Source organism: Pleuronectes platessa, chromosome 3, assembly GCF_947347685.1.
Source record: "Pleuronectes platessa chromosome 3, fPlePla1.1, whole genome shotgun sequence".
In the NCBI taxonomy this organism is placed as follows: Eukaryota; Metazoa; Chordata; class Actinopteri; order Pleuronectiformes; family Pleuronectidae; genus Pleuronectes; species Pleuronectes platessa.
The window spans coordinates 28,316,490-28,344,343 of record NC_070628.1 but is presented as its reverse complement, the minus strand read 5'-3'; the positions used below and the strand labels follow the sequence as shown (position 1 = coordinate 28,344,343).

General features: G+C 41.2%; 1 protein-coding gene across 1 annotated transcript in view; it reads left to right on the top strand.

Annotated features, from left to right (window-relative positions):
* The window catches only part of LOC128437194 (VPS10 domain-containing receptor SorCS1), a 161,623-nt gene that overhangs the window by 117,173 nt on the left and 16,596 nt on the right, over positions 1-27,854 (top strand). The window contains exons 6-19 of the mRNA XM_053419249.1: positions 452-516; positions 1,824-1,942; positions 2,140-2,229; positions 3,616-3,795; positions 4,778-4,924; positions 7,271-7,373; positions 14,407-14,483; positions 17,144-17,235; positions 17,599-17,706; positions 20,266-20,383; positions 21,911-22,044; positions 24,490-24,603; positions 25,934-26,105; positions 27,085-27,271. Coding sequence (XP_053275224.1) covers positions 452-516; positions 1,824-1,942; positions 2,140-2,229; positions 3,616-3,795; positions 4,778-4,924; positions 7,271-7,373; positions 14,407-14,483; positions 17,144-17,235; positions 17,599-17,706; positions 20,266-20,383; positions 21,911-22,044; positions 24,490-24,603; positions 25,934-26,105; positions 27,085-27,271 — 1,706 coding nt within the window. The remainder of the gene's footprint in view (positions 1-451; positions 517-1,823; positions 1,943-2,139; positions 2,230-3,615; positions 3,796-4,777; positions 4,925-7,270; positions 7,374-14,406; positions 14,484-17,143; positions 17,236-17,598; positions 17,707-20,265; positions 20,384-21,910; positions 22,045-24,489; positions 24,604-25,933; positions 26,106-27,084; positions 27,272-27,854) is intronic.

Genomic DNA, 27,854 nt, shown 5'->3' with positions numbered 1-27,854 from the left:
TGATCCCCCAGTCTTTTTAATACATATTTAATGCCGTAACGATTATATGCTATTCCAACTGCGGGCATCCCGACTGTAGCGAAAAAATCAATGGCTTTTCCTCTTCTAATGATGTCAGGAAACATCCTCCTCCATCTTTCTATGGTGGAAAAGGACCTTCTGGGGCCTCTGAACATTTAGATTACTCTGTAAACCTGAGGTCTTTCTTCTCCTTACACTTTAAACTGCCAATGATATTGTAGAAATAGACGTGTTAATTTATGCTGCCAATTGCTTGCTGATGTTTACTAGAACAGTCTTATCACTTGTCCTACCCATGCTGTAGCTATACATTTGTCTGACTTTGCAGCATGCAATCTCTCAGGTCACACAGCATCCACGGTAGGTAGCACCTGCCCAACAGCAAACGACCAGCAGTGATGTTCCTGAAACACATTTGTCCTCCTTTCAGGTCGAAAATGGGTCTGGACAAAGAGCCGGGCCTAATTCACCTGGAAACCAGCATCTCTGAAGGACGTGAGTAATTGAAATCCGAGTTCATCTCTCCATTTTCTGCTGTCTTTGTACTGTACCCTGAGCATTGTCCTAAAGTAGAGAGGAACTAGGAGTTGTGTGGACAATTCTGTTGAAGGGTAATGCAAAGGGACAACGCAAATGGCCAAGTCTGGGGACACACAATGACAATGGAGAGAAAAGTAATGCATATATTAGAATGCTTTTAAAGGCAAGAGATTTAGCTTAGTGGCTAAAGAAATGTCACTTATTTATCCTGAATGACAATGAACACTGGGATATTGTAGGTTTATATATAGAATTTGACTTAATTTCCTTATGACATCTGATGTCAGAATCTTTCAAAAAAAGTATATTGTCCGTTTTTTTTTGTCCCCATAATTTCTCCAATTTATTATTAAGATTAGTCTGTCCGAGACATTTAAGATTAATACTTCTGAGTAATGGTATAAACAAATCATTTATTTGCAATATATTTAATACACTTTTAAAATCCTGTTTTTAAGGGGATCTCCATCTTTTTAAACAGTTTATATTCTTTGGAGAGTGACTGTAAAAAGCACTTGACTAACATAGTGTATATTTTATAGTATAATGTATAATGTGATTTCTTCAGGAGAAGATGATGTCATTAGGTTGTTATTTTGACCTGGGTTTTGATCACGTGCATTATGAGAAATACGAGTCAACTTTTATGAAGTTGGACCGAAAAGATCCTGCTGCATCGATTTAAGCCCCTCTTCTTTCAGTTGCCCTCCTGTGGGCCTGTTCACTTTACATTAGTGCAACGCAAAGCTGATGGAGTGCCCTTTTAATACTCAATAAATACCACATCCTTTTTCAGTTCACCCATTTTTCAAAAAGCTCTCAAAGTATCGTTGCCATCTTTCTGTGAGAACACCCTCTTTGAGGCCAACACAATAGACAGCCGTGCAAACACACACAGCAAACATTAGTTGTTTCAGATGTTACAGTGGCATAGCCAGAGACTATCACTATTGATCATGTGCACATGGAGGAAGCCAACACTTTTTTGGCAGAGGCTAACATGTGGGGACAGCTCTCTCCCAGCGCTGTGATTGAAGGCAAAGAAAGCAATTGGCCTCTGTGGTCATCTGTCTACCCCTCCGCCCGGCTCCTCCCTTACTGAGACCACCTTATTGACACGAGTAATGTAGGAAGCCTAGGGAGGCCGCTTGGCTCTGGGTGAAGGCTGCCTTTCTTCATTGGCTAATAACATTGCAGAAGCCATGGCTTGACATGTTTGCTTGTGTGTGTCTTTGTGTGTGTGTGTGTTTGTGTGGTAACAGAGGCACTGTATGTCACCTGCAAGCTGCAGAACTGCACAGATGCCAACAAGGGCAAACCATTCCCAGGCTACATTGACCCCAATTCCCTGGTGGTGCAAGATGAGTATGTGTTTGTCCAGGTGGGTAATTGGCCAGTTTACTCAGTGAAAAACTGTGTTACAGTGTACGAGATACGAAGTGTGAGGATTTTTTGCAAGACATTTTTCAAGGTCACTGTTAGACAGGTGCTGTAAGTGTAGCTTTATGTGTCCCTGTGGTGACTTTATTCGTACCCGTCTCTCCAAATGTTTGCACTCGACGCCTTCATCACCGTAAGGTATCAACTGCGGGAAGGCCAATCTACTACGTGTCTGCTAAAAGAGATGTCTTCAACCCGATGAAGCTGCCCAAGTACACCCTACCCAAGGTAAGTAACATATCTGCACCTTAACATTACATCAAAATGAATGGATTGGAGTATAATTAACTGATATTTGGTCAGAGTCCGTATCTCATCATCTGTCACCAAGGATCCATGAGGGGAATGTAAAGCTGCAGCCTGTGGACGTCCTCTGCATGCCGAGGCACGCATCAGTTCGCTCCCCACTCTGTTCACTTACGTGGACTAAAGTTGCAGTAAAGAGCTGCCTCTGTGTGGCTCTCCTTTTTGTTATTTATGGGCAAATCAAGACCAAAAGCAACTCTCAACAGTGTTCAAAGAGTTGTTATTCCGTGCTGCGCTGCGTCGAACACAGCCTTGCCTGTCATGTCCTCCATTGACAATTAAACATGTTTTATTCAATCAAGCCCCGGGCCCCCCTCCCCGGTTGATGTGTGCTCACTGCAAGGTGCTATTGGCACAGTGAGAGGCAGATGAAGAACAGAACCGAACAGCATGGCCTCAGCTGCATAATCTCTGCCCGATAAACCTGGCGCAGTGTTAATGACTGCCGTATCCTCCGAGTTAAAATATGTGAATGCAGAAGATGTAACATATCAGATTGTTGCATATGATTAAACCCAGCAGGTGTCTAAGAACAGTATACAATATAAAAGTTTCTTATTCCTCATTGGCACGCACGGCATCATGAGAGGTGATGTTAATTACATATAAGGGTGTATTCAGATTAAAGGTATTTGTATTGTATTAATTTCAGATCCATGTAAATGTATAATCTTAGTGCTTACACAGTGTGCTTAGGAGAGTTTGCTGCATCCATATAACAATGTACTGTAGATTTTAATGCACTAATATGTTGGCACTTAATGCTGCCACAAAATTAACATAACATCCTGCAGTTTATGTTTAGAACAAGATGTTTAGTTTTAATTAAACCCTTTGCACATTTTAACATGATGTATTTTATTTTATAATGACAAATTATGAACTTTTATTGAAATAACAAATCAATTGGCATATTGTAAATTGGTTAACCAACTAGGCAAACATTCCTTGTAGTGACGTGATAAGCTGGTATCATGTATCAAATGTTTTAATAGGACCACAGCATGTTCCCTGTGTGCGGACGTTGTCAGCATAGTTCTTCTGTCATGACAACAAATATGTACTTAGTTTCTCACCATTGTGACAAGATCATATTAATGCTCGAACATTTTCTTTTCATGTTATTATGACATATTTTATTGAGAACAATCATTGACCTCGGCGCAGAATTAATCTAAAAACAAATATCCACATAAAAGCTGCACATCAAACAAAACAGAATGACAAGGGAATGATAAAGAATAATATACAACACTGTGGTTATCGAGCGTGCCATTGGAATCTCATACATTTCTCTCTCTCTTCCAGGACCTGCATGTGATCAGCACGGATGAGAACCGTGTGGTGGCAGCTGTGCAGGAGTGGAACCAAAACGAAACCTACAACCTGTATGTGTCCGACACGTCGGGGGTCTACTACACGCTGGCTCTGGAGAACGTGGTCAGCAGCATGGGCCACGAGGGCAACGTCATGGTCGATCTATATGAGGTAAAGAAACAGCCCATTTGGTTGCAAACGGTATGATGTCAAATCTCTACTGTACCATGCTGGGAATGAACTTTGGTCTTTAGTGTTTGATTTGTATACTGCACATGAGGCCTATTTTCTATCTGCAGGTCTGCAGCATCAAACAAAGGGCCTGCTTGATGAGTGCCTAGCCTGCAAGTTATTATGAACAGTGATCAATATTTTAGAGCTTGGCGACAGAGATGATGAAAAGTGCTTCTTTTGTCATTGTGGAAAAAAACCCTGCTGTGGTAGGCCTACAGTCTTCAGAGCAGATTGTGTGAATACGAAGCAGCTTTAAAGTGCTGACATCAACAAAGGCTATAGGGAATTGTGCCAGGGATATGGATTTTTGGGAGGCCAGAGATTATTTCTTTCTTTGATGAATAACTGCAGATATTACTTCACAAAATGCATCTAATCCAAAAAGGGGGGGAAATTAAGTGAGTTAAAGAGCTAATGCTGAAGCTGTGGCTCCAGTATGCTGGTAGGGTATTTAAAGACATATCAGCAGTACGTGTAGAATGGAAAGATCTACCCGACTCTGAAAATGAAGCTGTTAGTGATGCAGCTCATGCCTTCCTGTGGCCTCTGAGGTAGAATCAAATCCACCCTCTTGATTAGGGTCACCACCCAAAATGTAGAATATGCTAAATCTCTCCTCCAAGGGAGATTGAAGTATGTGACAATTACCAAAGTAGAGTTACTTTGCCTGATGCGACTGTCACTGATTCAATTGCGCATCCCTTGACTTATTCCTGTGAGCCACAAGCGAGGAGTCAGATTAATTTAGGATACACATTGATTACTCACAAGCTCTCAGACAGTTGATCATTTTCCACTCAGTGCGTGTGACTTCATCTGGCTATGTTGCCACATAAAGTACAGACGATACAGACGAGGCTAGCACACCTGGCTGCGTTGTCCCGGAGCTGTGAGCTGTTGTTTTTTTCTAATTTACCAGGTAGCGGGAATAAAAGGGATGTTCCTGGCCAACAAGAAGACTGATAACCAAGTAAAGACGCACATCACCTACAACAGAGGCAGAGACTGGAGGCTGCTGCAGGCCCCGAGCAAAGACCTAAGGGGCAACAGCATTCACTGTGTGCTAGTGAGTGTCTATCTGCGAGTTCATGCAATGTTTTTTTATAAGTGTGCACTTCCATCAAAGAGGGGCCTTGACAGAAGTTGACTGATCCCAGCAGCAATGAGAGGCCAAGCTCAAAAAAGAGCAGCGCCCGTCAAAGCTGAGTGCTCCGAGGCTGCTGAGCAGAAAGGTCAGCCATTTTGATCCAGTCCAATAAGCTGACCTCCCATTTAAGTAGCAAAGAGAGAAAGAGGTGTCAGACAGAGAAGACAATGCTCTCTTTTTTTCTTTTTTTTTTTAACTGTCTTAGAATCTCTAAGTTGGCTGCTTCTCGTAGTCTATCTGAGTCGAGGTCTGGCATTTTAAATACACAATCTAACAGTGTATCACTCTATACTTATATTTGGTAAAGAGTTATATACAGACTCAGATAATAACATAGATCGGTTGTATCTTCATCAAACATGTCGGCCATTCTGTCAAACTGTTGTCCAAAATCCAATGTATTGAGCATTTATTATTGTAAATATCAGATCTTTACTTAAATCTTTTTTTTTGTATTGAAACCCAGAATAATATCTGAGATAGCAATATGCTTAGTTTTTGTTTAACACTAACACGCAATATAGAAGATTGTTTTAAGATATCAATGATCATTATCATTATCAAGAATTTTAATGTAAAAATATAATTGTACCCTATATTTACACCACATTATTGAAAGACTGTTTTAATCCATTGGATGAGATGAATTTTAGCCATACCAATATTCTTGACCAGGAAGTGTGTGTACCCTCTCTCATGGCTCCATGGTGAGAAGCTGTGTCCCACCATTTTGAAATAAATTTAGTCACAAGTCTGGATTTCAGTGGGAAACTATAGGTTTTGCTTGAATGCATTGGCTCAGCAGATGTATCTGACATTCTACAACTGATCCAATTATAATAATAATAATAATCTTATTTGAAAAGCTCTTATCTCAACAAAGTTGCAAAATGCTTCACAACTTCAATTGCAAAAAATGAACGAATACAAATAAAAGGTATTCAATTCAGTTGAATTTTAGGCAACAAATCCTAATATAATAAGATTGAGACCTTAACATGTGTATAACCCCAACAGTTCCCTCAATGAGCAGCACTTTGGCGACTATAGAGAGAAAAAACTCCCTCATTACTGGAAGAAACCTGTAGAACCAGACTCAATCTGGGTAATTCATCAAAGAATGTATAAACTGGAAAAGTAGGAAATCAAAAGCTGGGAAAATGTTGGAAGACACAGGGTGTAAAAGGATAAAACAGTAAAGAGAAAAGGCTAAATGTGTTCATTGATGATCCTTGTAAAAAAAAAAATACATATATATTGTCAGAACGTCCACATTGTCAGATGTTTATTTATGGTAGAAAATCAATGTGTTTGTGCATATTGTCTATTCTCTGTGCTCTCCTTTACATCCACTCTATCCTACAGCTCTGCAGGGAGGCGTAATCGGACATCCAAATACTGCTCTGTGTTGACATTTACCATCAGATGTGTGTCTGCTGTATGTGTTGACTGCATATTCGAGCTGACATTTTGTGTTACTACCAACACATTACTGTCAATATAAATATAAATTGTATATTGTCAGTTATCAACAGATATGACAATCAAGAAAAATACAATGAATCTTATCAATTACACTTGGAAAAATGGAATATACAATTTATTATCATGGATTTAGCTGTGAAAACAAGAGCAGAGAAATGAAAGCTAAATTGAAATAAGACAATGTAACCATCCAATTATAATTATTATTATTGTGTTTTCGTTGTGACAAATGTAGGGGGGAGGGGGGGTAATAAAATACATATGAAAAACAATAAGATAATTAACTGTAACTGCAGTTCACATTAATTATTATTATTATTATTATTCAAATGTATTAAAAGTTTAGGGAAAAGACACTTGTATTCAAAGATGTTTGCAGCACTGATTTGAGCTAATTCGGTAGAATTGCGCATATAGGAAAATCATCAACCTCCTTTGATAAACCAATTAGTGATTCTGTGGCATGCCTCGCTTTCCACCCATATTACACAGTCATTTGTCAGGAAATGTCGGAGTTTTAATAAACCTCTAAACAGCCCGTCACAACATGGCCTGCACCACTGGCATTTTGCTGGGTCGTAATGAGAATTGTGTCGGTAAAGGTTAACCCAATCAAAATTAATGGTGAGCCCAGCCAATGGGGAAATGGTGTTTGTGATAAAACTTATGACTCGGGAGTCGATGCCGAAGCCGCTCTATTCAGAAATGTATTTTTATTGATACTGTTTAGACTTGGTTTGATAGCTCTGATGATTGAGTTCTATGATTTTTCTCCTGCAGCCGTACTGTTCGCTGCATCTCCATCTCCAAGTCTCTGCAAATCCCTACACATCTGGAAACATAGCCAGCAGGGAGTCAGCGCCGGGGATCATTGTCGCATCAGGTGGGGGAAAGGGAATCTCTTCTGACTGACATGTCGTCTCCATCGTCTTTCTTCTTGCACTTCTGAGGATTCCTCTCTTTTTTCTTTAGTTTCTCATGTTAAAACCACTTCTGACCTTTTTTTGTTTATCTCTCATACAGTTATTAACAAATGCATTCTTTGTCATTCATAGTGGTAAACACATGACTCCTCTCAGGTAACCACATATATTTTTATGAAGCTACTGGATTAAAGCATTTTAAGATTAAAAATGAGTTACACTTTGCAGAAAGCAAGTGCTCCTGAAAGGAATGTTAAGTGAATGCATATAGCTGAGATGATCAAATGGATTCTGAATTGTTCGGTTTGTTTAAACTTCCATAACCCATCTCCAATTCTGCGGTTAATTTTTTATATTTTTTTTATTGCCACTGGTGTTCACAATCGACTTGTGTATCTCCTTTTGTTAGTCTTTCTTTTTTCCATTCATGGATGCATAAGATAATGTTATGCTAACTCAAAGAGACAAAGACCATAAAAATCACTTAGGTCGACAAAGAAGAAAATAAATCTGCCTCTTTGAATTAGCTGGAAATCTTGGCACTCAACGCTTCTGTGCAGTAATGTTTCCGCTGCAGCTCTTCAACGCTGACGTCTTCTATGCAGCTGATTTCGGCTGTTTGCACTTTTTCAACTCTTGCCCTCAGATGTTTGTCCCTGTTCAGCATCAGTCTATGACTTCCACAGGAATCGGACAAAATGCGTGTGTCATCCTCACCTTCAAACAGGGGCGATTGACAGGACAACAGAACACTACACATTCTCATTGGCTCAGTAGTCAGTGCATCACACTGTCCCTGAGAACACAGGAGACGAAGCAAGGTCTCCCAGCGAATCACTGTGGGGGAAAATAAAGAAATGAAGATCAGCTGCCCCCTCAGCTGAATTCACACCTCAGTGATATTAACTCCTGGGTGGACCGACACTGTCACAAACACAGAGACAGTCCCCTCCAGTCTCGGGAGAAAGCAAAGCTCATGCTTAAAGTTTGGGTACTGGGACATTGGTGATATATTGTGATTTGTGAATGCAATTGACTCATATGGTTTTGTTACTTGTCGTTCTTTAAATAACAAAATGTCAAAGGAAATATTCAATCAATCAATCAAATTTTATTTGTATAGCCCATATTCACAAATTACAATTCATCTCATAGGGCTTTAACAGGGTGTGACATCCTCTGTCCTTAACCCTCAGCAAGAGTAAGGAAAAACTACTAAAAACCCTTTTAACAGGGTAAAAATATGTAGAAACCTCAGAGAGAGCCACATGTGAGGGATCCCTCTCCCAGGACGGACAGAAGTGCAATAGATGCCACGTGCAGGAGAACATCATCAATAATCAAAGTCTCTAGCAGCATTTGATGAGGGTAGACGTCCCGAAGGACAACCCCAACATGACATGCCAAGCAGTCCCGCTGCAAGCACAGTCAATGCTCAGCAACCATCCAGACCACGATCCACCATCCAGACCAGACGCCACTCCAGTCCTCAGTCACCGTCCACCGCCGCCCACCAGGACCCATCACGAGCCACCACCGCGGTCCTGGTCCACCGCCCGTGCCCAATGCCAACGCGACACAGGGTCCGCCACCAGCACCACGATCAGCCCACATGACTCAGAATCCGCCACACTGGATCCAACACCGCGACCCCCGGTGCGCGATCCACAAACCGCAATCCATGGTGCGGCCACAGAGGCCCTGGATCTGCGGGTGATAAAGCAAAGGGATTCCGGGGAAGGGGGATAGGGATGGAGAAGAGGAAGGAGAAGCTGGAAAGAGAAGCTCCGTGTGTCATGTGTCATAAAATAGAACAAGTAACGTTCTGGCGCACTAATTAGCTCTAACTATAAGCTTTATCAAAAAGGAAGGTTTTGAGCCTACTTTTAAACGAAAAGATGGTGTCTGCCTCCCGAACTGAAAGTGGTAGATTATTCCACAGCCGAGGGGCTTGATGGCTAAAAGCTCTGGCTCCTACTCTACTTTTAGAGAATTTAGGGACGACAAGTAGGCTGGAATTCTCTAGTGCTCTAGCGGGTTTATAAGGTACTAACAGCTCTTTAAGGTAAAAAGGCGCTATATTATTAAGGGCCTTGAAGGTGAGGAGGAGAATTTTAAATTCTATTCTAGATTTAACTGGAAGCCAGTGTAGCGATGCTAATATTGGAGAAATGTGCTCTCATCTCTTTGTTCTCGTCAGGACACGTGCTGCGGCATTTTGGACAAGCTGTAGAGTCTTTAACGACTTACTGCTGGAGCCAGATAATAATGAATTACAATAGTCCAGTCTCGATGTAACAAAGGCGTGGACTAGTTTTTCTGCATCTTTTTGGGAAAGGACATGTCTAATTTTTGAAATATTACGCAAGTGGAAAAAAGCGGTCCTAGAAATTTGTTTTAAGTGAGAATTAAAGGATAAATCAGGATCGAAGATCACTCCCAAGTTCCTGACTGTTTCGTTGGAAGCAAGGGCAATGTCATCTAGCGCAGCTATATCATTAGATAATGCATCTCTAAGGTGTTTGGGGCCAAGTATTATAACCTCTGTTTTGTCTGAGTTTAATAAGAGAAAATTGCGGGTCATCCAGGTTTTTATGTCCTTGAGACATGTTCGAAGTTTAGTTAATTGATTACTTTGTTCAGGTTTTATTGACAAATATAACTGGGTGTCATCCGCATAGCAGTGGAAATTTACCGAGTGTGTCCTGATAATGTTTCCTAGTGGAAGCATATATAATGAGAATAAAATTGGGCCGAGCACAGAGCCCTGTGGAACACCATGGTTAACTTTGGTGCGCATAGATGACTCATCATTAATTTGCACAAATTGGGAGCGATCAGAAAAATACGATTTAAACCAGTTAAGGGCAGTTCCATTAATGTTAATTAACTGTTTGAGTCTTTGTAGTAAAATTTGATGGTCAATTGTTTCGAATGCTGCACTGAGATCAAACAGAACGAGGACAGACACAAGTCCCTGATCTGAGGCTATTAAAAGGTCATTAGTGACTTTTGCCAAGGCTGTCTCTGTGCTGTGATTGGCTCTAAACCCCGACTGAAAGTCTTCATATATATTATTTTCCCGGAGAAACTCACACAGCTGATTGGCAACAACTTTTTCTAAGATTTTAGAAATGAAGGGTAGATTAGATATTGGCCTGTAATTGGCTAAAACCTCTGGGTCTAGGGTGGGTTTTTTGAGTAGGGGTTTGATGACAGCTATTTTAAAAGACTGTGGTACATAACCTGATGATAATGACAGATTGATAATGTTAAGTAACGAACTATCAATTAGGGGCAGAATTTCTTTAAGTAATTTGGTAGGAATGGGATCTAAGATACAGGTTGTTGGTTTAGAACCTGAGATTAATTTAATAAACTGATCACGGGTGATCAGAGAGAAGCTGTCTAAGTAATGGGTAGGATTCTCAGCCGTTTCTGAGATCTCTGTTGTTGGGAGGGTATTAGTGCCAATTGAGGGCAGGAGATGGTTGATTTTATTTCTAATAGTTTGAATTTTATCATTAAAAAAGTTAAAGATATTGCTATTTAGGGATCGAGGAATACTGGGTTCGGTGGAGGTGTGACTCTCTGTCGGCCTGGCTACAGTGCTGAAGAGAAACCTGGGGTTGTTTTTATTCTCTTCTATTAGTTTTGAATAGTAGGCGGCTCTTGCTTTGTGGAGTGGAATGAATATTCATCATTAGCCATATGTCCAAAGTTGTGGAATAGTGGATGTACCTGCCACTTAATATTGAAATTGGAAGTTTTTGTCATCATTACTCTGATGATAGCGCTTCACTTGTCCAGTGAAATCTCTGCATATGGTGACATCAAAAGTGCAACAGTATAAATATCACAAAACTGTGTAATCTGTTGTCAATGTCAAGTTGATTGTAAAGACCTAGTTCTAAGTTCAACTTTTGACGCAATGGACTCACTAATTAATGAGTGATCATTCACTCTTGATTAAGCCAATACACAAAAGTTGTGTAATAATGCGTGAAAAGTGATACCATAAAATAGTGTGCCTTTCGGCATTCAATAAATGTGGTTACATTTTTTTTATATAAAACATTAATATTTAAAATATTAATATTAAATCATAAATTTTGTTGGTTAAAGTTACCTCGGGGCACCACCCTTCAAAGGAAGGGAAAAAATAGCCAAGTTATTGATTAAGATCAGTCTCATTTAGATCTAGTTCAATTAGAAATCTCAATATTTACTATTAAGGATTTTATAATGAACAGTGAAGGTTATGGAGTTCTTGACAGTGTAGAGGTTGGCAAAATTCACTTATGCAACATTAATGAAAGAACATTTGTGAAAGAAAAACATTTATTATGAATATAATAAAGTATAAAAACACACAAATTACTAACAAACGTACTAACTAAACAAAGATATGTGTGTGAGTGTGTTTGTATTTAAGTCAGTATGCTTCACAAGATAGACACCTTCCTTAGCATGCTTTCAAGATGGTCGCTGGCCACCCGAAAGTTAGCAGCCCCCCCCCCCCCCTTTTCTTCTGAAGTGGGGGAAGAGATAACTAGGTGTAGAGATATGCGTGTGTCTGTGTAAATGTTTAGTCAGACAATGAAAGGGTCAGAGAGATCCTGTGAAGAGAGTACTTAACATTAACTTTCAATCAAATTGTAACCACAATATCTCCACACCTATTTAACTTATAAGCACCACACAGAATCAAATAAACAGTCTTGCTCAGCCTAGTATCATTATTAAGCCCAGATTATGTTACCGATCGAGGAAAAGGAAGTTGTAGTTCAGTTCACAGTTCTGTGAAGCCTTCTGGTTGGTCGTAAGGTTCTGCATTCACGGTTCTGTCGAGCTGTGGGGCTCAGTTGCTCGTTGAATCTTACCTGCAGGACATCGAGTTGCTGCTAGGAGTTTGGAAGAGCTTGCTTTGAGAGGCGGTTTCCTTGATGAGATGAGCTGGAAGCTGCACCTCTGCGCTCCTCTTGTTGGATGCGAAGAGAAGATGTGCTTGAGCAGCCAGGCTCACCCTCGGCGATGCAGGAGAAGATATGCCGGCAGCCTTCCTCCAGGGAAGGTTGATGAAAAGAGAAAGAATTGGGGGGGACCTTGGCTTATATTGGCCCGGTGACCTCACAGGTCATTGGGCCAGAGTGACCAATAGGAGATGACCCTTGTTTTTTTTCACACCTCTGTGTGAAGTTTTGGAATCCTGGGAGAGTGAGTTCCCTGTGCTCTGGATTTTTCCAGAACAATGGAGCATATTGCACCCTGTGAGACTAAGTCCTTGGCTTCCAAATAGATCTCCTGAACAAAGGGACCATGCTTGTTTTCAGGCTTTGACTACACATATAGGCCGAAGAGTAGGCCTTTAGTTCCACAGAAACACTGTCCCAACACATTACATTACATTACATTACATTTCATTTAGCTGACGCTTTTATCCAAAGCGACTTACAATAAGTGCATTCAAACCCGAGGGTACATACCAAGGACGACAAGAATCAAGAAAGTACAATTTCTTCAAAATAAAGCAAAACTACAAAGTGCTATAAGTAAGTGCCATTTAAGTGCTACTAATATAATGATTTTATTATAACTCTCAGCTTCGAATCCTGAGTTAAAGGTTTGGAACTGGAACTGACAGTTATCACCAACAGGTCAACGTTGAGAATATGGGATGGGCTTCAATAAGTAAGATGTCAGTTGCTGCTGCTGTTTTTTAAGACAAGAGTCCATATGCAGGCTGCCCTCTTGTGGTATCTGTGACCTCTGACCTCAGAATTTTCTGAAAGCTTGCGTGACTGAAGTTAAGTGTTCACTGATGTTTTCAGAAATGGTGTCAAACAGAAAAATCTCAGAAAGGTTGTTTCAAAAAAGTTGTTTAACACCAGTAAAAATAGCGCAACCTGTGATAAAAACACAAATTCTCCGGAAGAGAAAAATGTTCCTTTCAAAAGTAAATTAACACAAATCTTCTTTTGGTTGAGTTCGTAAAGTCAATGAATAACACTATCATTGTTTTTTATTTCCAATCTGTCATGTGCCTCTCAGCAGTTGTTCAGTTGTAGCAGACAATCAAGTAGCTCAGTGAAGGTGGAAGATTCCACAGGACTAGATTTACTGTCACTACTTTCAGTTTCTGTTGTGAAAAAGACACACTCATGAAATCCCAGGCAACATGTTCAAGGTTGACGGACTGCAGCAAATACCCTGAATTACAATATGACCCTTTTACTGGTGGACTACATTGTAGCCACTGTCTCTGCCAGCGGAGGTATTCTACTGGACAGCTACCAAAAGTTTTTACAACTACCATTCATTACCATATCTGCATTTATAAACATAGAAACATTGAAAAATACCCGGAAAATGCCCCTTTAACTTCAGCAGGCAAAATGTGGCTATACTGAACTCCACCTATTCACCTAGGTGAGAAAATCCATCAAAGGAAGTCAAGAAAATTTGGATTTTCCACTGTCAGCTTTTCTCTTTATATGTTTGGGATTGTAAAGCACATTGTCACTCAGTTAGGTTTTACACTTTGAGGTAACCATACCTCTGAAACACCGACCGTAGCTTCCAGCCTTGTGTTTAAACGCCTGCAACCAATTACAGGCTAAATTAAAATAAGTGCAGCAGTCTGTAAAGGAGTCCGTACAGCATTCATAGAGCTTGTCTTAAAGCGGTCAGAAGTGCTGAAAGATGAATACAGTAATCTGGATTTATTGGGTAATTTAGGAGTATGGGCTAATGTCGCACTGCACTGTAGATCTTGTGGAGCAGTGTAATTACAGCCCCCGTCTGCAGCTGCAGCCTGGAGCCCCCTGCTGTATCACTACTGTCAGTCTAAAGGCTCTTTCTAAATACCGCGGCTCATTTGCTCTCGCACAGAGTTCATTTCCTGTGCCTTGCATTATGCAATTTGCCTTTCCTCCAAAAAACTTACTGTGGTTTATTGTCTATCTGTTCTGAGAATCTCTTCCTTACCTTCAGGGTCATTTGGCTCGGAGCTGACCACCAGCAACGTCAGTGTGTACATCACCTCAGATGCAGGAAACACATGGAGACAGGTGAGCAAACTTTTTATAACTGCAGCAATGTCCTACTGTCTTTGAAAGTGCTTTATCCACCCTATAGCTTAGATCATTGGTTCTCAAACGTTTTACAAAATGTACCACCTCAGAAAATATTAGGCTCTCCAAGTACCTCTGCCATGACCAACACTAAAATACAGTAACGTGGGGAACCTATTTGGCTACAGACAGTTCACACAAGAGGAAGGTTTATTCCTAATTAGAAAATGATTTATTTTTATTTATTTTTTGAATATTGTCAGACACAGCCACGCTGTGCAATGGGCAAGAACTAGAACTAGCACTAAACACTTCCACAAACACTGGTGTATAGATACAAGTTAAAGCTTTGTCACAAGAGATGAAAAAAGAAAAACAAGGCGATAATGATGGATCGTGGACCTCTTGTGGAATAACGGAAATAACAGGTCAAGTGCATGCGCACGCACATAAACACACACACACAATACAAATCATGTTAAAGGTTGGCCAGCATGTTGCTGAGCTTTGACATTTAACAGACTAATGAGAAGGGTGCGCCTGTTTCTGCGAACACAGTCCTGCGATGTCTGGGTCAATGGAGGTCACGACTTCTGAATAGTTCCCGTTTGGAGCCACGATTGTAGTCCCCTCCAAGTGCAGACGCTTTTGTGAAACCCCCCCTTTAGTGCGATCTTCCTCCTACCTCCTTCTACTTCCACTCTTTCAAGTGGAAGGAGCACCTCCCGTCAGGCCCCGCATGAGCTGCCCGGGTTATGCATGCTTCAGGCTCCGATGCAAGGAGATGAGCCTCGTGCAAGGGCTCTGTCGCCAGGGGGGACCGGAAGTGAGACAGCTACCCTGAGCCACGCCGCCGTGAACTACAAAGTGCAGCCGCTGCAAAAACGATTGCACCCACCTTCGACTACGACCTCCGATCAGACGAGACAACCAGCTGGATTTAAGCATATTACGCAGCGGAGGAAAATAAAGAAGCCAGGATTCTCTCAGTAGCAGCGAGCGATGAGTGGCCATAGACTGTATAGAAAAAGCGTGGGACATGTGGCGTACGGAAGACCGCTGGCTCGGTGTCGAGCAGGGGATCCGGTCTTCTCGGAGTCACAACCGTGTTTTTTTTAACCGTCTATTTTATAATAATATTATTGTATTGAGATTCTTCCACATACCACTAGAGAGAGCTTGAGTACCACTGTTCGTACCCATACCATAGTTTCAGGTTGGCTTAGATGAATGGGTTCTTACGGCAGCAGTTTACTATGGTGGTGGCGAGTTAGAATCTATGCCGTCAACCTCTGTGTGGCCCTTCTGACTGAAAAATATCAGACTTTATATCCTAAAACATATATTAGCTTCCTTAATCCTTGGGTCTTGCCAGGGTGGAAGTTAAATGACAAACCCTGGACAGATTGCCATGCTATCACAGGGTTGACATATTTGTTCACGCCTGGCATTAACATACTTCTGCTCATGCTTACCGAATGATCACTGCTGAACAGATCTCGCTTCCCTGCTGTTTATGCAAATAAATATAATTTCTGTTTGCAAAGACAAAAACAGTGTCGTTTGTATCTAATCTGAAGCAGTTAAGCACAACCTTGGCTTAGTGCTATATGAGGCAATCATATTTGATCTTTACCGCCTCTTCAAATGTACTTTATTGTACCTTTATTGAACCTTGTACCTCTTGAACAAATGTCACCTTTGGCATGCGACTAATACTTCATCTTATACAGAGGACATCAGTTAAGTATGAAGTCTTTTAGTGTGGCCCAGGACACACTTGAGCACACACTGTCCATCTGCAGCCAAGACCAACTGGTAAGTAGATCGATATGCATCTTCTTGCGTCTGCTTACAGCTGTCCACTTGTGATCCGATCACCTGGTAGCAGGATCAGAAAACCCAGCGTTTAAATGTATTTTGGGTGATTGGATTTCAATCAGTTGGATTGCTTGAACACATGAAAGACTATCCACCGATTAGCTAAATTGCTTATTCTTTGAGGGTCACAGCCATGTCAGCCAATGCCAGATGACATTGGGCGAGAGGTTGATACAACCTGGACAGGTCCCCAGTCCATCACATCCTGACATATAGAGACAACCACCATCACATTTAGAGTCAGCAGCATGTGTTTGGACTGTGGGTGGGAAGCATTGCAGACACAGGGAGAACAAGTAAACTCCCCCATATGAAGGTATAAGTGTCAATAATAATTATAAATTTACAACAAAGTGCTTTACAGCAGGCAAAATAAATCAATACAACTCAAAAGCATGTAGTAAAAATGCATCCGAGGTGCATTGAGGACTCTCCCTCATTTATCATTCAAGCGTTTCATCCATATACACAAGCCATTGTTTTGTTTATGTTGATGATCAAATCAAATATTAAGAGTAATTTGCTTCAGTGCCTGCACACAGCGCAGGTAGTTGGCCCTCACCATTTTCAATTTATGGAGCTTGTTTCTAATTAAACATGACAATGAAAAGTAATTATTCTGAAGCTGATGTAGCAAGGTCTAACTGTGATGTCTACTGTGTGCACGTGTAGCTGGAGGGATGCGGCGTTGCCGTGTGAAGACAAGTGTTAGACATGCTCACGGGTAACAAGCCGCCACTGAGCGTTGTCTCTGGATTGTTTTTTTGTGCTTGCAGATCTTTGATGAGGAATATGCAGTGCTCTATCTTGACCAAGGAGGCGCCTTGGTTGCAATAAGACACACTCCACTTCCCATCCGACACCTATGGTGAGTCATTTAGACAGAGACGGCATTTGTCACAGCATGACTAATTCCCTCTGAGGAAGCTTCAAGACTGAAGTTAGTCAGACTAAAGCAAATGAGTTTGGCTCGCGCTGGGGGTAAATATTATTCTAGAAAGAAAAGAGCCACGGAAAACTCTGCTCCGACAATTGCCATCCTGTTTCACCTTTCTGTGTCTGAAGCCATAATGAGTCTAGCTTCCACTGATCAGTGTTCACTGAGCAGAGCGCCTCTGCTCTGCGCTGAATATGAAATACAGTTGGTAGACGACTCTCAGGGTCATTAGCTTATGCACACTGTCGGGGGATTACCACTGGTCCCCTGTGCAATGGCTGTTTGTGTTTCCAGGTTGAGCTTTGACGAAGGACGGCAGTGGAACAAGTACAGCTTCACTAACACGCCCCTGTTTGTGGATGGGGTGCTGGGAGAGCCCGGGGAAGAGACTCTCATCATGACGTGAGTGAAAGAGATTTGTCAAAATGGAAATCTATCAGTCACAGTGAAAAATCAAAGTAACATTTGCAAGTGATTTAACCCCCAGCCTGTGTTACTTTCATCTAGTTCTAATCCTGCACAATTCAGCCTTTCTGACTGTTTTCCTTCTCATGTATAAAAAAAAAAGGTTCCTATCAAGGTGCACCCAACATCAAACCTGGGTGGATCACGATCACAGGAGATCAATGCTCTGGCAGCCAGCGACAACGTTACTGTTCATTTGAAGAACTTGAAGGAAAATGATCAAAATGATCAAAAAAAAAGGCTGAGAAAATAGACGTGAAACTTTGTTTTAAAAAAATGTTTTAACAGCTTGAAGAAAGTGAAAAGAGCAGCGAGCGGTGGCATGTCCTCAGAAATCAGATTTCGGAAGATTCCCTTTTTCTTTCACACTTATTTTTAGAAAAGCCCCAAAGCTGAAGTCTGTGCATAAGGGTATGACGCAGCACTACTCCCTTATTGCAGACAAGATTTAGGACCGTGGGATGTGTTTCCAAAGGGTTTCCAGAGCCATAACATCAATGTTTCATGACACTTGCCATAAATGACAGACTGACAGTCGGCTCTGTAGTCAGCTCTACAGGAGAGTGATAGGGCACAGCTGGAGAGGCAGAGAGGGACAGAGAGAATAGGAAAAACGCACAGCAACAGCCTCAACGAGAAGAGAAGGAGTCGAAAAGACAACGCTGGCATTGTGAACACTGAGAATAGGTTTTAGAGCACGCAGCCTCTCAGCTGGCAGACACGCCATTAGTTTTCATAAGACCATCATGCACTTATTTCTTATCAATTTGTACTCATTTTTACAATAAGTGCCTGTCATGGTCGGGCGCCTCGAGAGCTAATTGACAGATTGATTGTGATAAATTTGTTGTGTTATGGATAGTGGTGGTGGTGGTGGTGGTGTGTGTGTGTGTGTGTGTGTGTGTGTGTGTGTGTATGTGTGTGTGTGTGTGTGTGTGTGTGTTGGGGAGGGGGGTCAGTACAGAGAAACACACCCACTCAATTTGGCTGGGGATGTAATATTTATCTGTGTTGTCTAATAACCTTGGATCCTATCTTGATTTTGACCATTGCAAGAAATATTGATATTGATTCTGATTAGCTTGAGCACTTAGAAGACATACGTTTTTTAATAACAGCACATTAGCACAGGTTAACTTAAAAAATTTAAGTTAAATGTAAAAATAGTGTATGAACTGAGCTGTATATGTCAGGTTATATCTTTATGCCCCTCTCTTTATTAATATTTCCCGATTCTCTTCACTGACTCCTGATTAAACCATGCTAGAAAAACAAAGACAAGGTTAAGGGACCTGTGTGTATGCCATTCCAATTCCTTGTCAGTTGGTCCAACAGTAACAAAAAAGAAAAAAAAATCCATCCCCAATGCATCTTTCAGACGCATCCAACGATCTTTTCTTTGCAAAACCGACTTCTTCGTGGAGCAGTGATTGGCCAGCTGTCTGGAGGAGAATAAGCAGGTGTTGAGCTTCTCTCTGAAGCTTTCACTTTTTTTTTGCCACACAGCTATTCTGTTACTTTTCTAGTGCACAAATAAACAAATGCAGCGAGAAGTGCTTTCCATCTTTAAATGCCTATCTCACCTCCTTCCGGATGGCCAGCTTTACCCCCTATCCTCAGGTGCCCAGGCCATTCAAACAACTATCAACACCTTTGTCTTCCATCACGTCATACAAACTATATGTACATATGTATGTGATGTTACCTCCCCTGTTTTCTAACTAACTGCCCCCCCCCCCCCCGCTGATTTCCAGTGGTACTGCTCTATCTCTTTTGTATCCATAACCTGCGGACACAGTGAATGCAGATAAAGACACAAAGCTCTGTCTGTTTATGTAAATACATATCTAACGTTGAGCATTAATGAGCCTGAGTGTATCGCTTAGAAGAGAGTGCCGTGTTGACCATAACGTATGTTGGGTTAGCGGTTCATGAGAAACTCTCAGAAATCACTTTTATATTTGTTAAATGACATGAAGACAAAGACGGAATTGCACAAAGGCAGTGGGTCTCTAAGAAAGGCGGGACTCAACTGCGATGGTACTTCCCATGCTGATACTATTGGAGCGGAGCGGCCGACTCCAGCAGTAACGAACGAGACCGACTGACCATGTAGGCAGCAGCCTGGAAATAACGCAGGCCAAGCAATCAGCCCCCACAGACAGACACATTGTGAACAGGCACTGCACTAGTGGGATTCCATGTTCTTCATAATGATGGCACATGTCATCCATTGCGACAGTGAGGCTCACTGCTGTGTTTTTAATCATTTCTGGACAAAAATGGAGCTCTGTGGCAGAGAGGAATGAGAAATATCAGAGACTGGAAACACACCCCACACAAGACATGGGGAGACTCACTTTGTTTCTGTTCTTTTGTAGGTTTTTCTGACAATAACAAAAAAACAGAAACACTGCACATCTCCATTTCGGTGTGATCATTATACGAAGCATGTTTCATATGTAACAAGCAGCAGCGTGTGTGACTATTTTCCAGGATATTCGGCCACGTCAGTCATCGCTCTGAGTGGCAGCTGGTGAAAATCGACTTCAGGTCCATCTTCAACAGGAGATGTACAGAGGCGGATTATCAGACGTGGCACCTGCACAACCAGGTACAGACGATGCCATCACAGAAAAAAAATGTTTATCACACCTCCTCAAAAAAAAATATTTTCAATTTTTCACTCGGTAAAAAATGCACATCTAAAGCCACGAAACAAGAGGATGATCTAACTCTATCTTTTCTTTTAGAGGCCTAAAAATCTATCTGCTTTCAAAGTAACAATGCAATTATGGATCAAATTACCAGTAAAGCAAGAGAGACACTGTTTTATTGTATGAATATTATTTTTGGTAGTTTTTGCTTTGTTTATTTACATATTTAAATCAGATTTTATAGAAAAATTTTGGCACCACTGAAAATAACCCATTGCTTTTTCCACACCTCATGGAAGCAGCCTCATTCTGCATCATAAACAATTTCAATGTAATGAGCTGTTATTCTAAAGTGAGATATGAATCACTCCATGGAAAATTAAATAATCAGAAGTCTGGAGCTTCTTCCCTCCACAGTGCTGCCTTTTAAAGTTTGGCTGATGCAGAGGTTAGCCTGCTCGGGGCCCCCTTGATCAAACGCCAGGCTTCATCGGCGGGGGCCAACGCGTCTCTTTGCTCTCAGCCCGTCAGCGCAGCAAGTGGACTGAGCCTGGACGCTCTCAGCGCTCGGAGCACTTGTGCATATTAATTTCTGATTCCTGCTGATGCTCTGAGTGAACCCCCCCCCCCCACCCTGCATATATTAAACCTGGCCGAAAACCCCTCAACCTGGCCAGGCCTGAAGCCGAGCTAGAGACTTAAAGCGTCCCTTTATTCAATGCCGAGCCCTGTAATTGGTTTAGACGGCCATATGCTCTGAGCAGGATAAGGATCAAAACATATAGCATGGAGGACGACAAGATTCCGGGCCAATTACAGGGCTAACCTGCCTAAACGTTGAGATGCTTGTTAGCTGCAGAAAGAAACTGAACATCACCTAAAAACAGAGGACAGCGATTGTGTTTTAAGGCCACTGGGAAAATGAAGGGTATTTTTGGATACAGGCAGATTTTTTTAAAGCATCTCACTACTGACACCTAATGCACAAGGACAGAATGTCCCTATAATAAAAGCAGAGCAGCAGTGTAGGCTGGAAGAGGCAGTGAAACAGGATGGTGTTATCCATCTCATCTTTTTTTTTCCTCCAACTGATTTCATATTCACTTCCTGCATAGATACATGGCTAAAAATGGATTGGGTGCAGGCAGCTTTTGCAACCGAAGTTCCATGTTAATCATTCATCGCAATATTACCGAAAATAAATCCTAAAAAAGCCACAAATGTTCCAGTGTGACACTTGCGATGAACAGTTGTCGACTTTAGCTCACCACACTGTACGAAGCCGTAAATATTCTCTGAACAGGAATGCGGAACGAGCTGAAGCAAAGCTAGGCAGCGTTGCTTTTCACACAGAGGGATGCACACATGGTTGGTTGCATTGTGTAAATTATTTATGGTGGCAAGTGTAACTAAAGCATTTTTATTTTTTTTTACTCTCTGTGCATGACTTTCCTCTCTTTTATTTTTTGAAACGGGGCCCGCAGGGTGAGCCGTGCCTCATGGGAGTGAAAAGAATCTACCGGAAACTGAAGCCCACGTCCAGGTGTGTTATGGGAAAGATGTACTCGGTGTCAATGACGTCGGGACTCTGCGAATGCACAGAGGCTGACTTTGAGTGGTGAGTATACTTTTGTTTCATTCTTTCTCATTTGCATGACCTCTCTGTGACTGCTAATGGAACATTCCATCAAATTTTACAGAAGAAAGTCCTGGTTTGAGTACTGCTCTTAATCTTTTTTTTTTTTTCTGCCATTTACATTTTTTTTATAGAGGTTATTTCTCCTTGGCTGTTCACACTGCGAACTTATAAAACAAAAGACTTTGACAAACCGGTGAAAAGGTTTTGAAATATGACGGTGTCAACAAGATTAATTTTGCTGGGAAATTGGGCAATCCAGGGTTAGGGTTAGGTTTATTTTTATTACAAACATGGGGCGGCACAATTATCATTCGGCCAAAGGCTTGTTTATATTTTTTTGAATTCACATCTGTCTTAGGGGGGAGGGATAGGACCAGGATGCAGTGATGGTGCTCTTGCAACATAGTCTTTTTCGGGGGAAATTGTTTTGGTGGAACATTTTCTCGTGGGGAGGTGAGCACTGGCATGAGTCCTTTTCAAAGCCTTTTTTTTTTAGTGCCGGTTGCTTAGAGGTTGTTTCACATAGTGAAGAAGGTTTTGAAAACGGTAACAGGCAGGACGTGGAGAGGGAGCGGGCACAGGACCATGGGCAGAGTCTATATCCACTGAGCCTACAGGAGTTTTGAGGAAACTTTGCACACACAGCTGTTTGCTGATGGTGCACTTTGCTGTTCCTGCAAAGGGGAGGTCAGATACACTGGATTTAACTGGTGCATAGATTTACCACAAAACACTGAGTGTCAAAGAATGTTATGTTGTGTAAAAAGTGTCAAAATCTGAGAAGTGCATTCATTATGGAAACACACCCATCCACATGCTATAAACAAGTTGTTTATTTCTGGCCTATTAAGGTGAATCATTTTATGTCCCTACAGTGACAGTACGATTGTCAGACATCATTATCCATCATAGACTTGCTTTACATGGACACCTATGTTACTGACTGTATTCTGAGTAAAACATATTTCAATTTTGATGTTCACATGAGTATCATAATAGACTTTGATTATGACTGTGCCATTACATCTAATTACAACCTGAGATAGTTTCATGTACAATACTACAAAATACCATTTTGGGGGGTTTCTATCCAATTTGGCCAAAGGTACAACTCCCTTTCATTTGTTCATCTTGTTTACACCCAGGTCACTCGGTAACTGCCATACACGTGTCGATGCTATGAAAACTCCAATAGGCTGTAGTAATGTGATTAAGATTATTAAATGTCTACATTATACGGCTCAGATTGGAATATTCCACATGTCTTAATTCAATTATTGCTTATTCTGAGTAAGACGCGAAGATACTGTTTACATGGCAGTGTCATATTCAGTCTATTGCCTTAATCAGATAAAAAAATAAAATATCGGTGTCCATATCGGTGTCCATGTGATGTGTGTCCATAGTTTTGTAAAAGAAAAATAACTAATTAAAATGAAAGAAGACATGAATGACACGTTAATAAGTGATGTTATGAAATAAAAACAACCAATCAGTTGTGGTGTGTATGTGTGGTTGTGTGTGTGTTTAACAGGTTCTAAATCTCCTTATCCACCACGGATAATATCCTCCAGATTATAACTACAGAGCAGCTTCGGCAGAATCTCTTGGAGGCTGTGCTACAGCTGCTGAATGTAAAACCAGTCAAACGCTAAAACACATAACCTTGTGTGTGTTTGTGCATGTGTGTGCATGTGTGTGTGATTATTCAACTCGACATTTTCAGTCACCTAAATGTGTGTCACTGTTCGCAGTTTGAAAGACAAAGTATTCTAAAGGACAAATGTTATTCCACAGCTTTGTATTTTGTTCTGATGAATCTTTATATTACAGAGATGTTTGTTCCACATCCTTCTCTCTTTGAAATAACCAGAGTATTACTATTTCTTCTGTTTTTTCTCTCATGCTTTTGTCCCAAGTCTTCAGGTCTCTTGAGTGAGGCAGCTCCTGGAATAAAAACCATCCAAACCATAAATCACCAGGCCTAATAGCTTTCATTTACAATCACAACACTTTTGCATCTGTGTGCATGTCGCACTAATTGGGGCAATTTGTCCCGATCGTTTTGGGGACATAGCGCTGCTCTGCCATTTAATTTGAAGGACAAACAACTTGCAGTTTCAAAAGCACAGAAGAGGCGCAGAGCAGTTGCTGTAAAACCACATGTAGCTTATGTAAAATTATGTATCAGAATTTGAACACGACATTTGTTGAATCCCCTCTGAATATGCTATTTTCCTGATCGATCTTTCTCTGAGTAGCATCAACTGCTTTATAAGTATTCGCCACACTTAGAGAAGATTGTGTCTCACTTTTTCCAAGCAGAGCCTCAGGGATGTTTGCATCAGGGTCCACTCTGCGTTTGTTTTCTGGTTCCTGATTGAATAACTGTGTCTGTATTTTTGTGTGCTCGGATCATTACAGTGATTATGGCTACGAGAGACGGTCCAATGGAAATTGCAGCCCAGCCTTTTGGTTCCATCCATCATCGATGTCTAGGAGTTGCACAACGGGGATGACTTTCCTTAACAGCACTGGGTAAACACAGGCCCGGACCAGAGCAGAATACAATCAGCACTCAATCTCAATAGTGACTTTCAGGCACTGGGTGCAATGAATAGTGCATTCATGTTTTATAGGTCAGGGTATAAACCACCAGGAGTGATGTGATCTACTGTGGGAGGAATAGTGTGTTCAAGTCATAGTTTTGAATTGCCAGAAATCCAGTCCAATGGAAACAGTGCGGGTCATTACTCAGGCATACCTTTCCCCACCTTGTCCGGACATCAATCTACGAATGAGCTTGCAGACATTCACTCAAAAATGTTGTCCAATTTAGGTTTAATCTGTGCAGTGTATCAGCTGATGAATCCACTTCAGTTGAAAGCCCCATGTATAAAGAATAGAATAATATCAGAAATAGCTTGAACTGAAGCTATATTTTGGAGAACCTACCCAAGTGAGAGAAATGTAGCTTGGTCAGGTTAGGCCTATGTTAAAGCCTCTGGAACATTGACAGTCTCTCCACATTTCAGATTTGTTGTCAAAGAACAACCTGTTTGTATTCATGTTTACACCCCCCCACACACAAACCGCATCCATCAGAGCGTTGTTTTTTTATTACCTTCGAGGCCTCGATATTAACTTTTCTAAATGAATCTATCACTGGTCCAGGAACAAAAGTCACTTAGTCGGGTAACAAATGACAATAATTTATCTCTTTTGATTTGTTTAATTCCGTTGTAGAATTCAGACAAACAAACAGTCCAAAGCATCTTTATCATCATAAACAGACAATCATTTATTAAAGTGACCATAATATTGTTTGCCAATCTCACTTATGTAATTATTTCCCAGAATACACCTCAATCTTCTTTTGATTTTAATTATCCTGAGTTTTATGCTTTTGTTTTTTAGTTTTAATGACCTTTTGATTTGATCCTGGATTATGAATTACTTTATTTATTTTTAATTTTTTTATGTCATCTCGTGAGGTTTAATGATGTTGTTTGACATATTACTTTGATTACGCTATGTGGTATGTTCAGCATGTGTGAAGAGTCCGTGGTACAGGTGCTATAAATAGCCACAGCTGTGCTTAAAGCTTTCATGTGAGAGCATTTCTGCGGTCCTGTATGGATGATTGGTGCAGAGGAAATAAATCTCTTGCACCATTTATAAAACGGAATCAGGTGCATAATGCTGCTACTGTTTCCAACAGGGCACGGCATAGCCATTTTTTATTCTAAACAAGGTTGAATGAATACGAGCACTTAATGTACTCCTGTAAGACATCGAGCAGTAAACCTGGGTTTGTGCCTCCCGCGTGCGTCTCAATAATTATCCATTGGTGTTTTCCCATCCTCAGCTACAGGAAAGTGGTGTCTAATAACTGCACAGCTGGAGTCAGTGTGGAGTACACGGCCAGGAGGCGGCAATGTCCCATCCAAGCTCCCAAAGGTCTCCACCTGGTCACCAGTGAGGGCACACTGACAGCCACGCTGGGCACCAATGTCACCTTCCTCGTGTTTCTGGAGGAGGTAAGATGTATACCTCCTGTAACTCTTTTCTGAAGGCAAACATGGGTAACGTCAGAATTATTTGTATTATCTATGTGACTCACTCCCATGATTTTTTTTCTTTTTAGAATTCAGTTTTTTCTTTAATCAGACTTTGCCAGCAGAAGTAGCTCTGACACTAGACCCTGAGTCACTTCCCCTTGTAGATCCCTTGCTAAGTGAAAATCCAGGCATATACAATACATATATGTATGTGTGCCTGGTGTGGGCAGCTATGCCTGCTGCTTCATCACACTTAAGAAAATGTCAGGTGTACTTTGGCTTGAGTCGACTGCAGCAGGTTGGACTCTCGCTATGTGACTTCCTCTCTCTCTCTCCCCTTTCATGCTTTAGTCTGTCCTATCAGTACCTAAAATTATACTTTTTTTAAATGTCTGGATGCTTTTTGTGGAGACTAAACAATCGTGCTGAGCCCTGACCATGTGATATTCATACAAGGCACATATACTATACGTTTGTATACTAATATTACACGTGACTAATTACTTTCAAGTAAAAAAAAGATCCAGGATAAACTGTAATAGTTGAACAATTGCCTTTAGATGTTTTCTGGTATTTACAGTCAACAGGACGGTAGAAGAGCTATATCTTTTAATTTATAATATCAACTGTATTTAGTGAGAACAAATTTAAAAAAAAGTTTTCATTTCGAATTTCAGTCTTCAAGTTTAATCTTTTTTTATCACTTAACTTGAATAAGGAAATCATTAAAATGCAAAACTTATATTTATAGCAAACTGCGACTGAAAACATTAATACATTTTAAATTACATTTATTTGTTGACATTTACAGAAATTTTGCTTTCAAACTCTCATCTGTGCATAACTTCATCCTGCAGGAACAACCAAAGACTTTATCCCTGCAGTGAAAGTGTTGTGTGTCCTGCAGCTGGTTTAGGCAAAGTCTTAACTTCCAACCTGAAACTGATTGTCTGCACAGGGAGACGGAGCGAGGACAAGCATCAACCTGGACTTCGGAGACGGCCACGCTCTGACGTACTCCAACGTGAGCTCCATCGAGGATGGCATCAAACACATCTACAGGGCTGTGGGAATCTACCGGGTGATCGCCACCGGGGAGAACAATCTGGGTTCGGAGACCGCCATGCTGTACCTACATGTAACATGTGAGAGGAGTTTTGTATTATTTATTTAGATTGTGTATTTATTTAGAAAAGACATTTTCAGTTTTCTTGCGCTCCTGGTTCCATCTCATTATGGTTTGGTTTTGGTTTTGTATTTATATAGCGCTTTTCTAGTCTTTGATGACCACTCAGAGCTCTTTACAGTACAGTGTTACATTCACCCATTCACACACACATTCATACAGTGCATCTATTCGCAGCACTTTGATATTCTAGGGGTGGCTATTCAGGGTTCAGCATCTTGCCCAAGGACACTTCGGCATGCAGATGGGTCAGACTGGGGATCGAACTGCCGACTTGGAGGACGACCACTCTACCCCTCAGCCACAGCCGCCCCATTATGCTTTCCACTTTCTATTACATTTAGCAGTACTGCAGCTGCCACCTTGTACACAGTGTACCGCGTTCTGTACTTTATCTCTCAGCAGTACACGCTCCCCTACCATAACCAAACAAACAAGTGAGGTAGAACAAATCCCATTACACTTCCACTCAAGTCAACTTACGCTTCGCGGCCACTCAGCGCACTGAAGCCTAAGCAGCCCCGTATGTAACCGGGCTGACC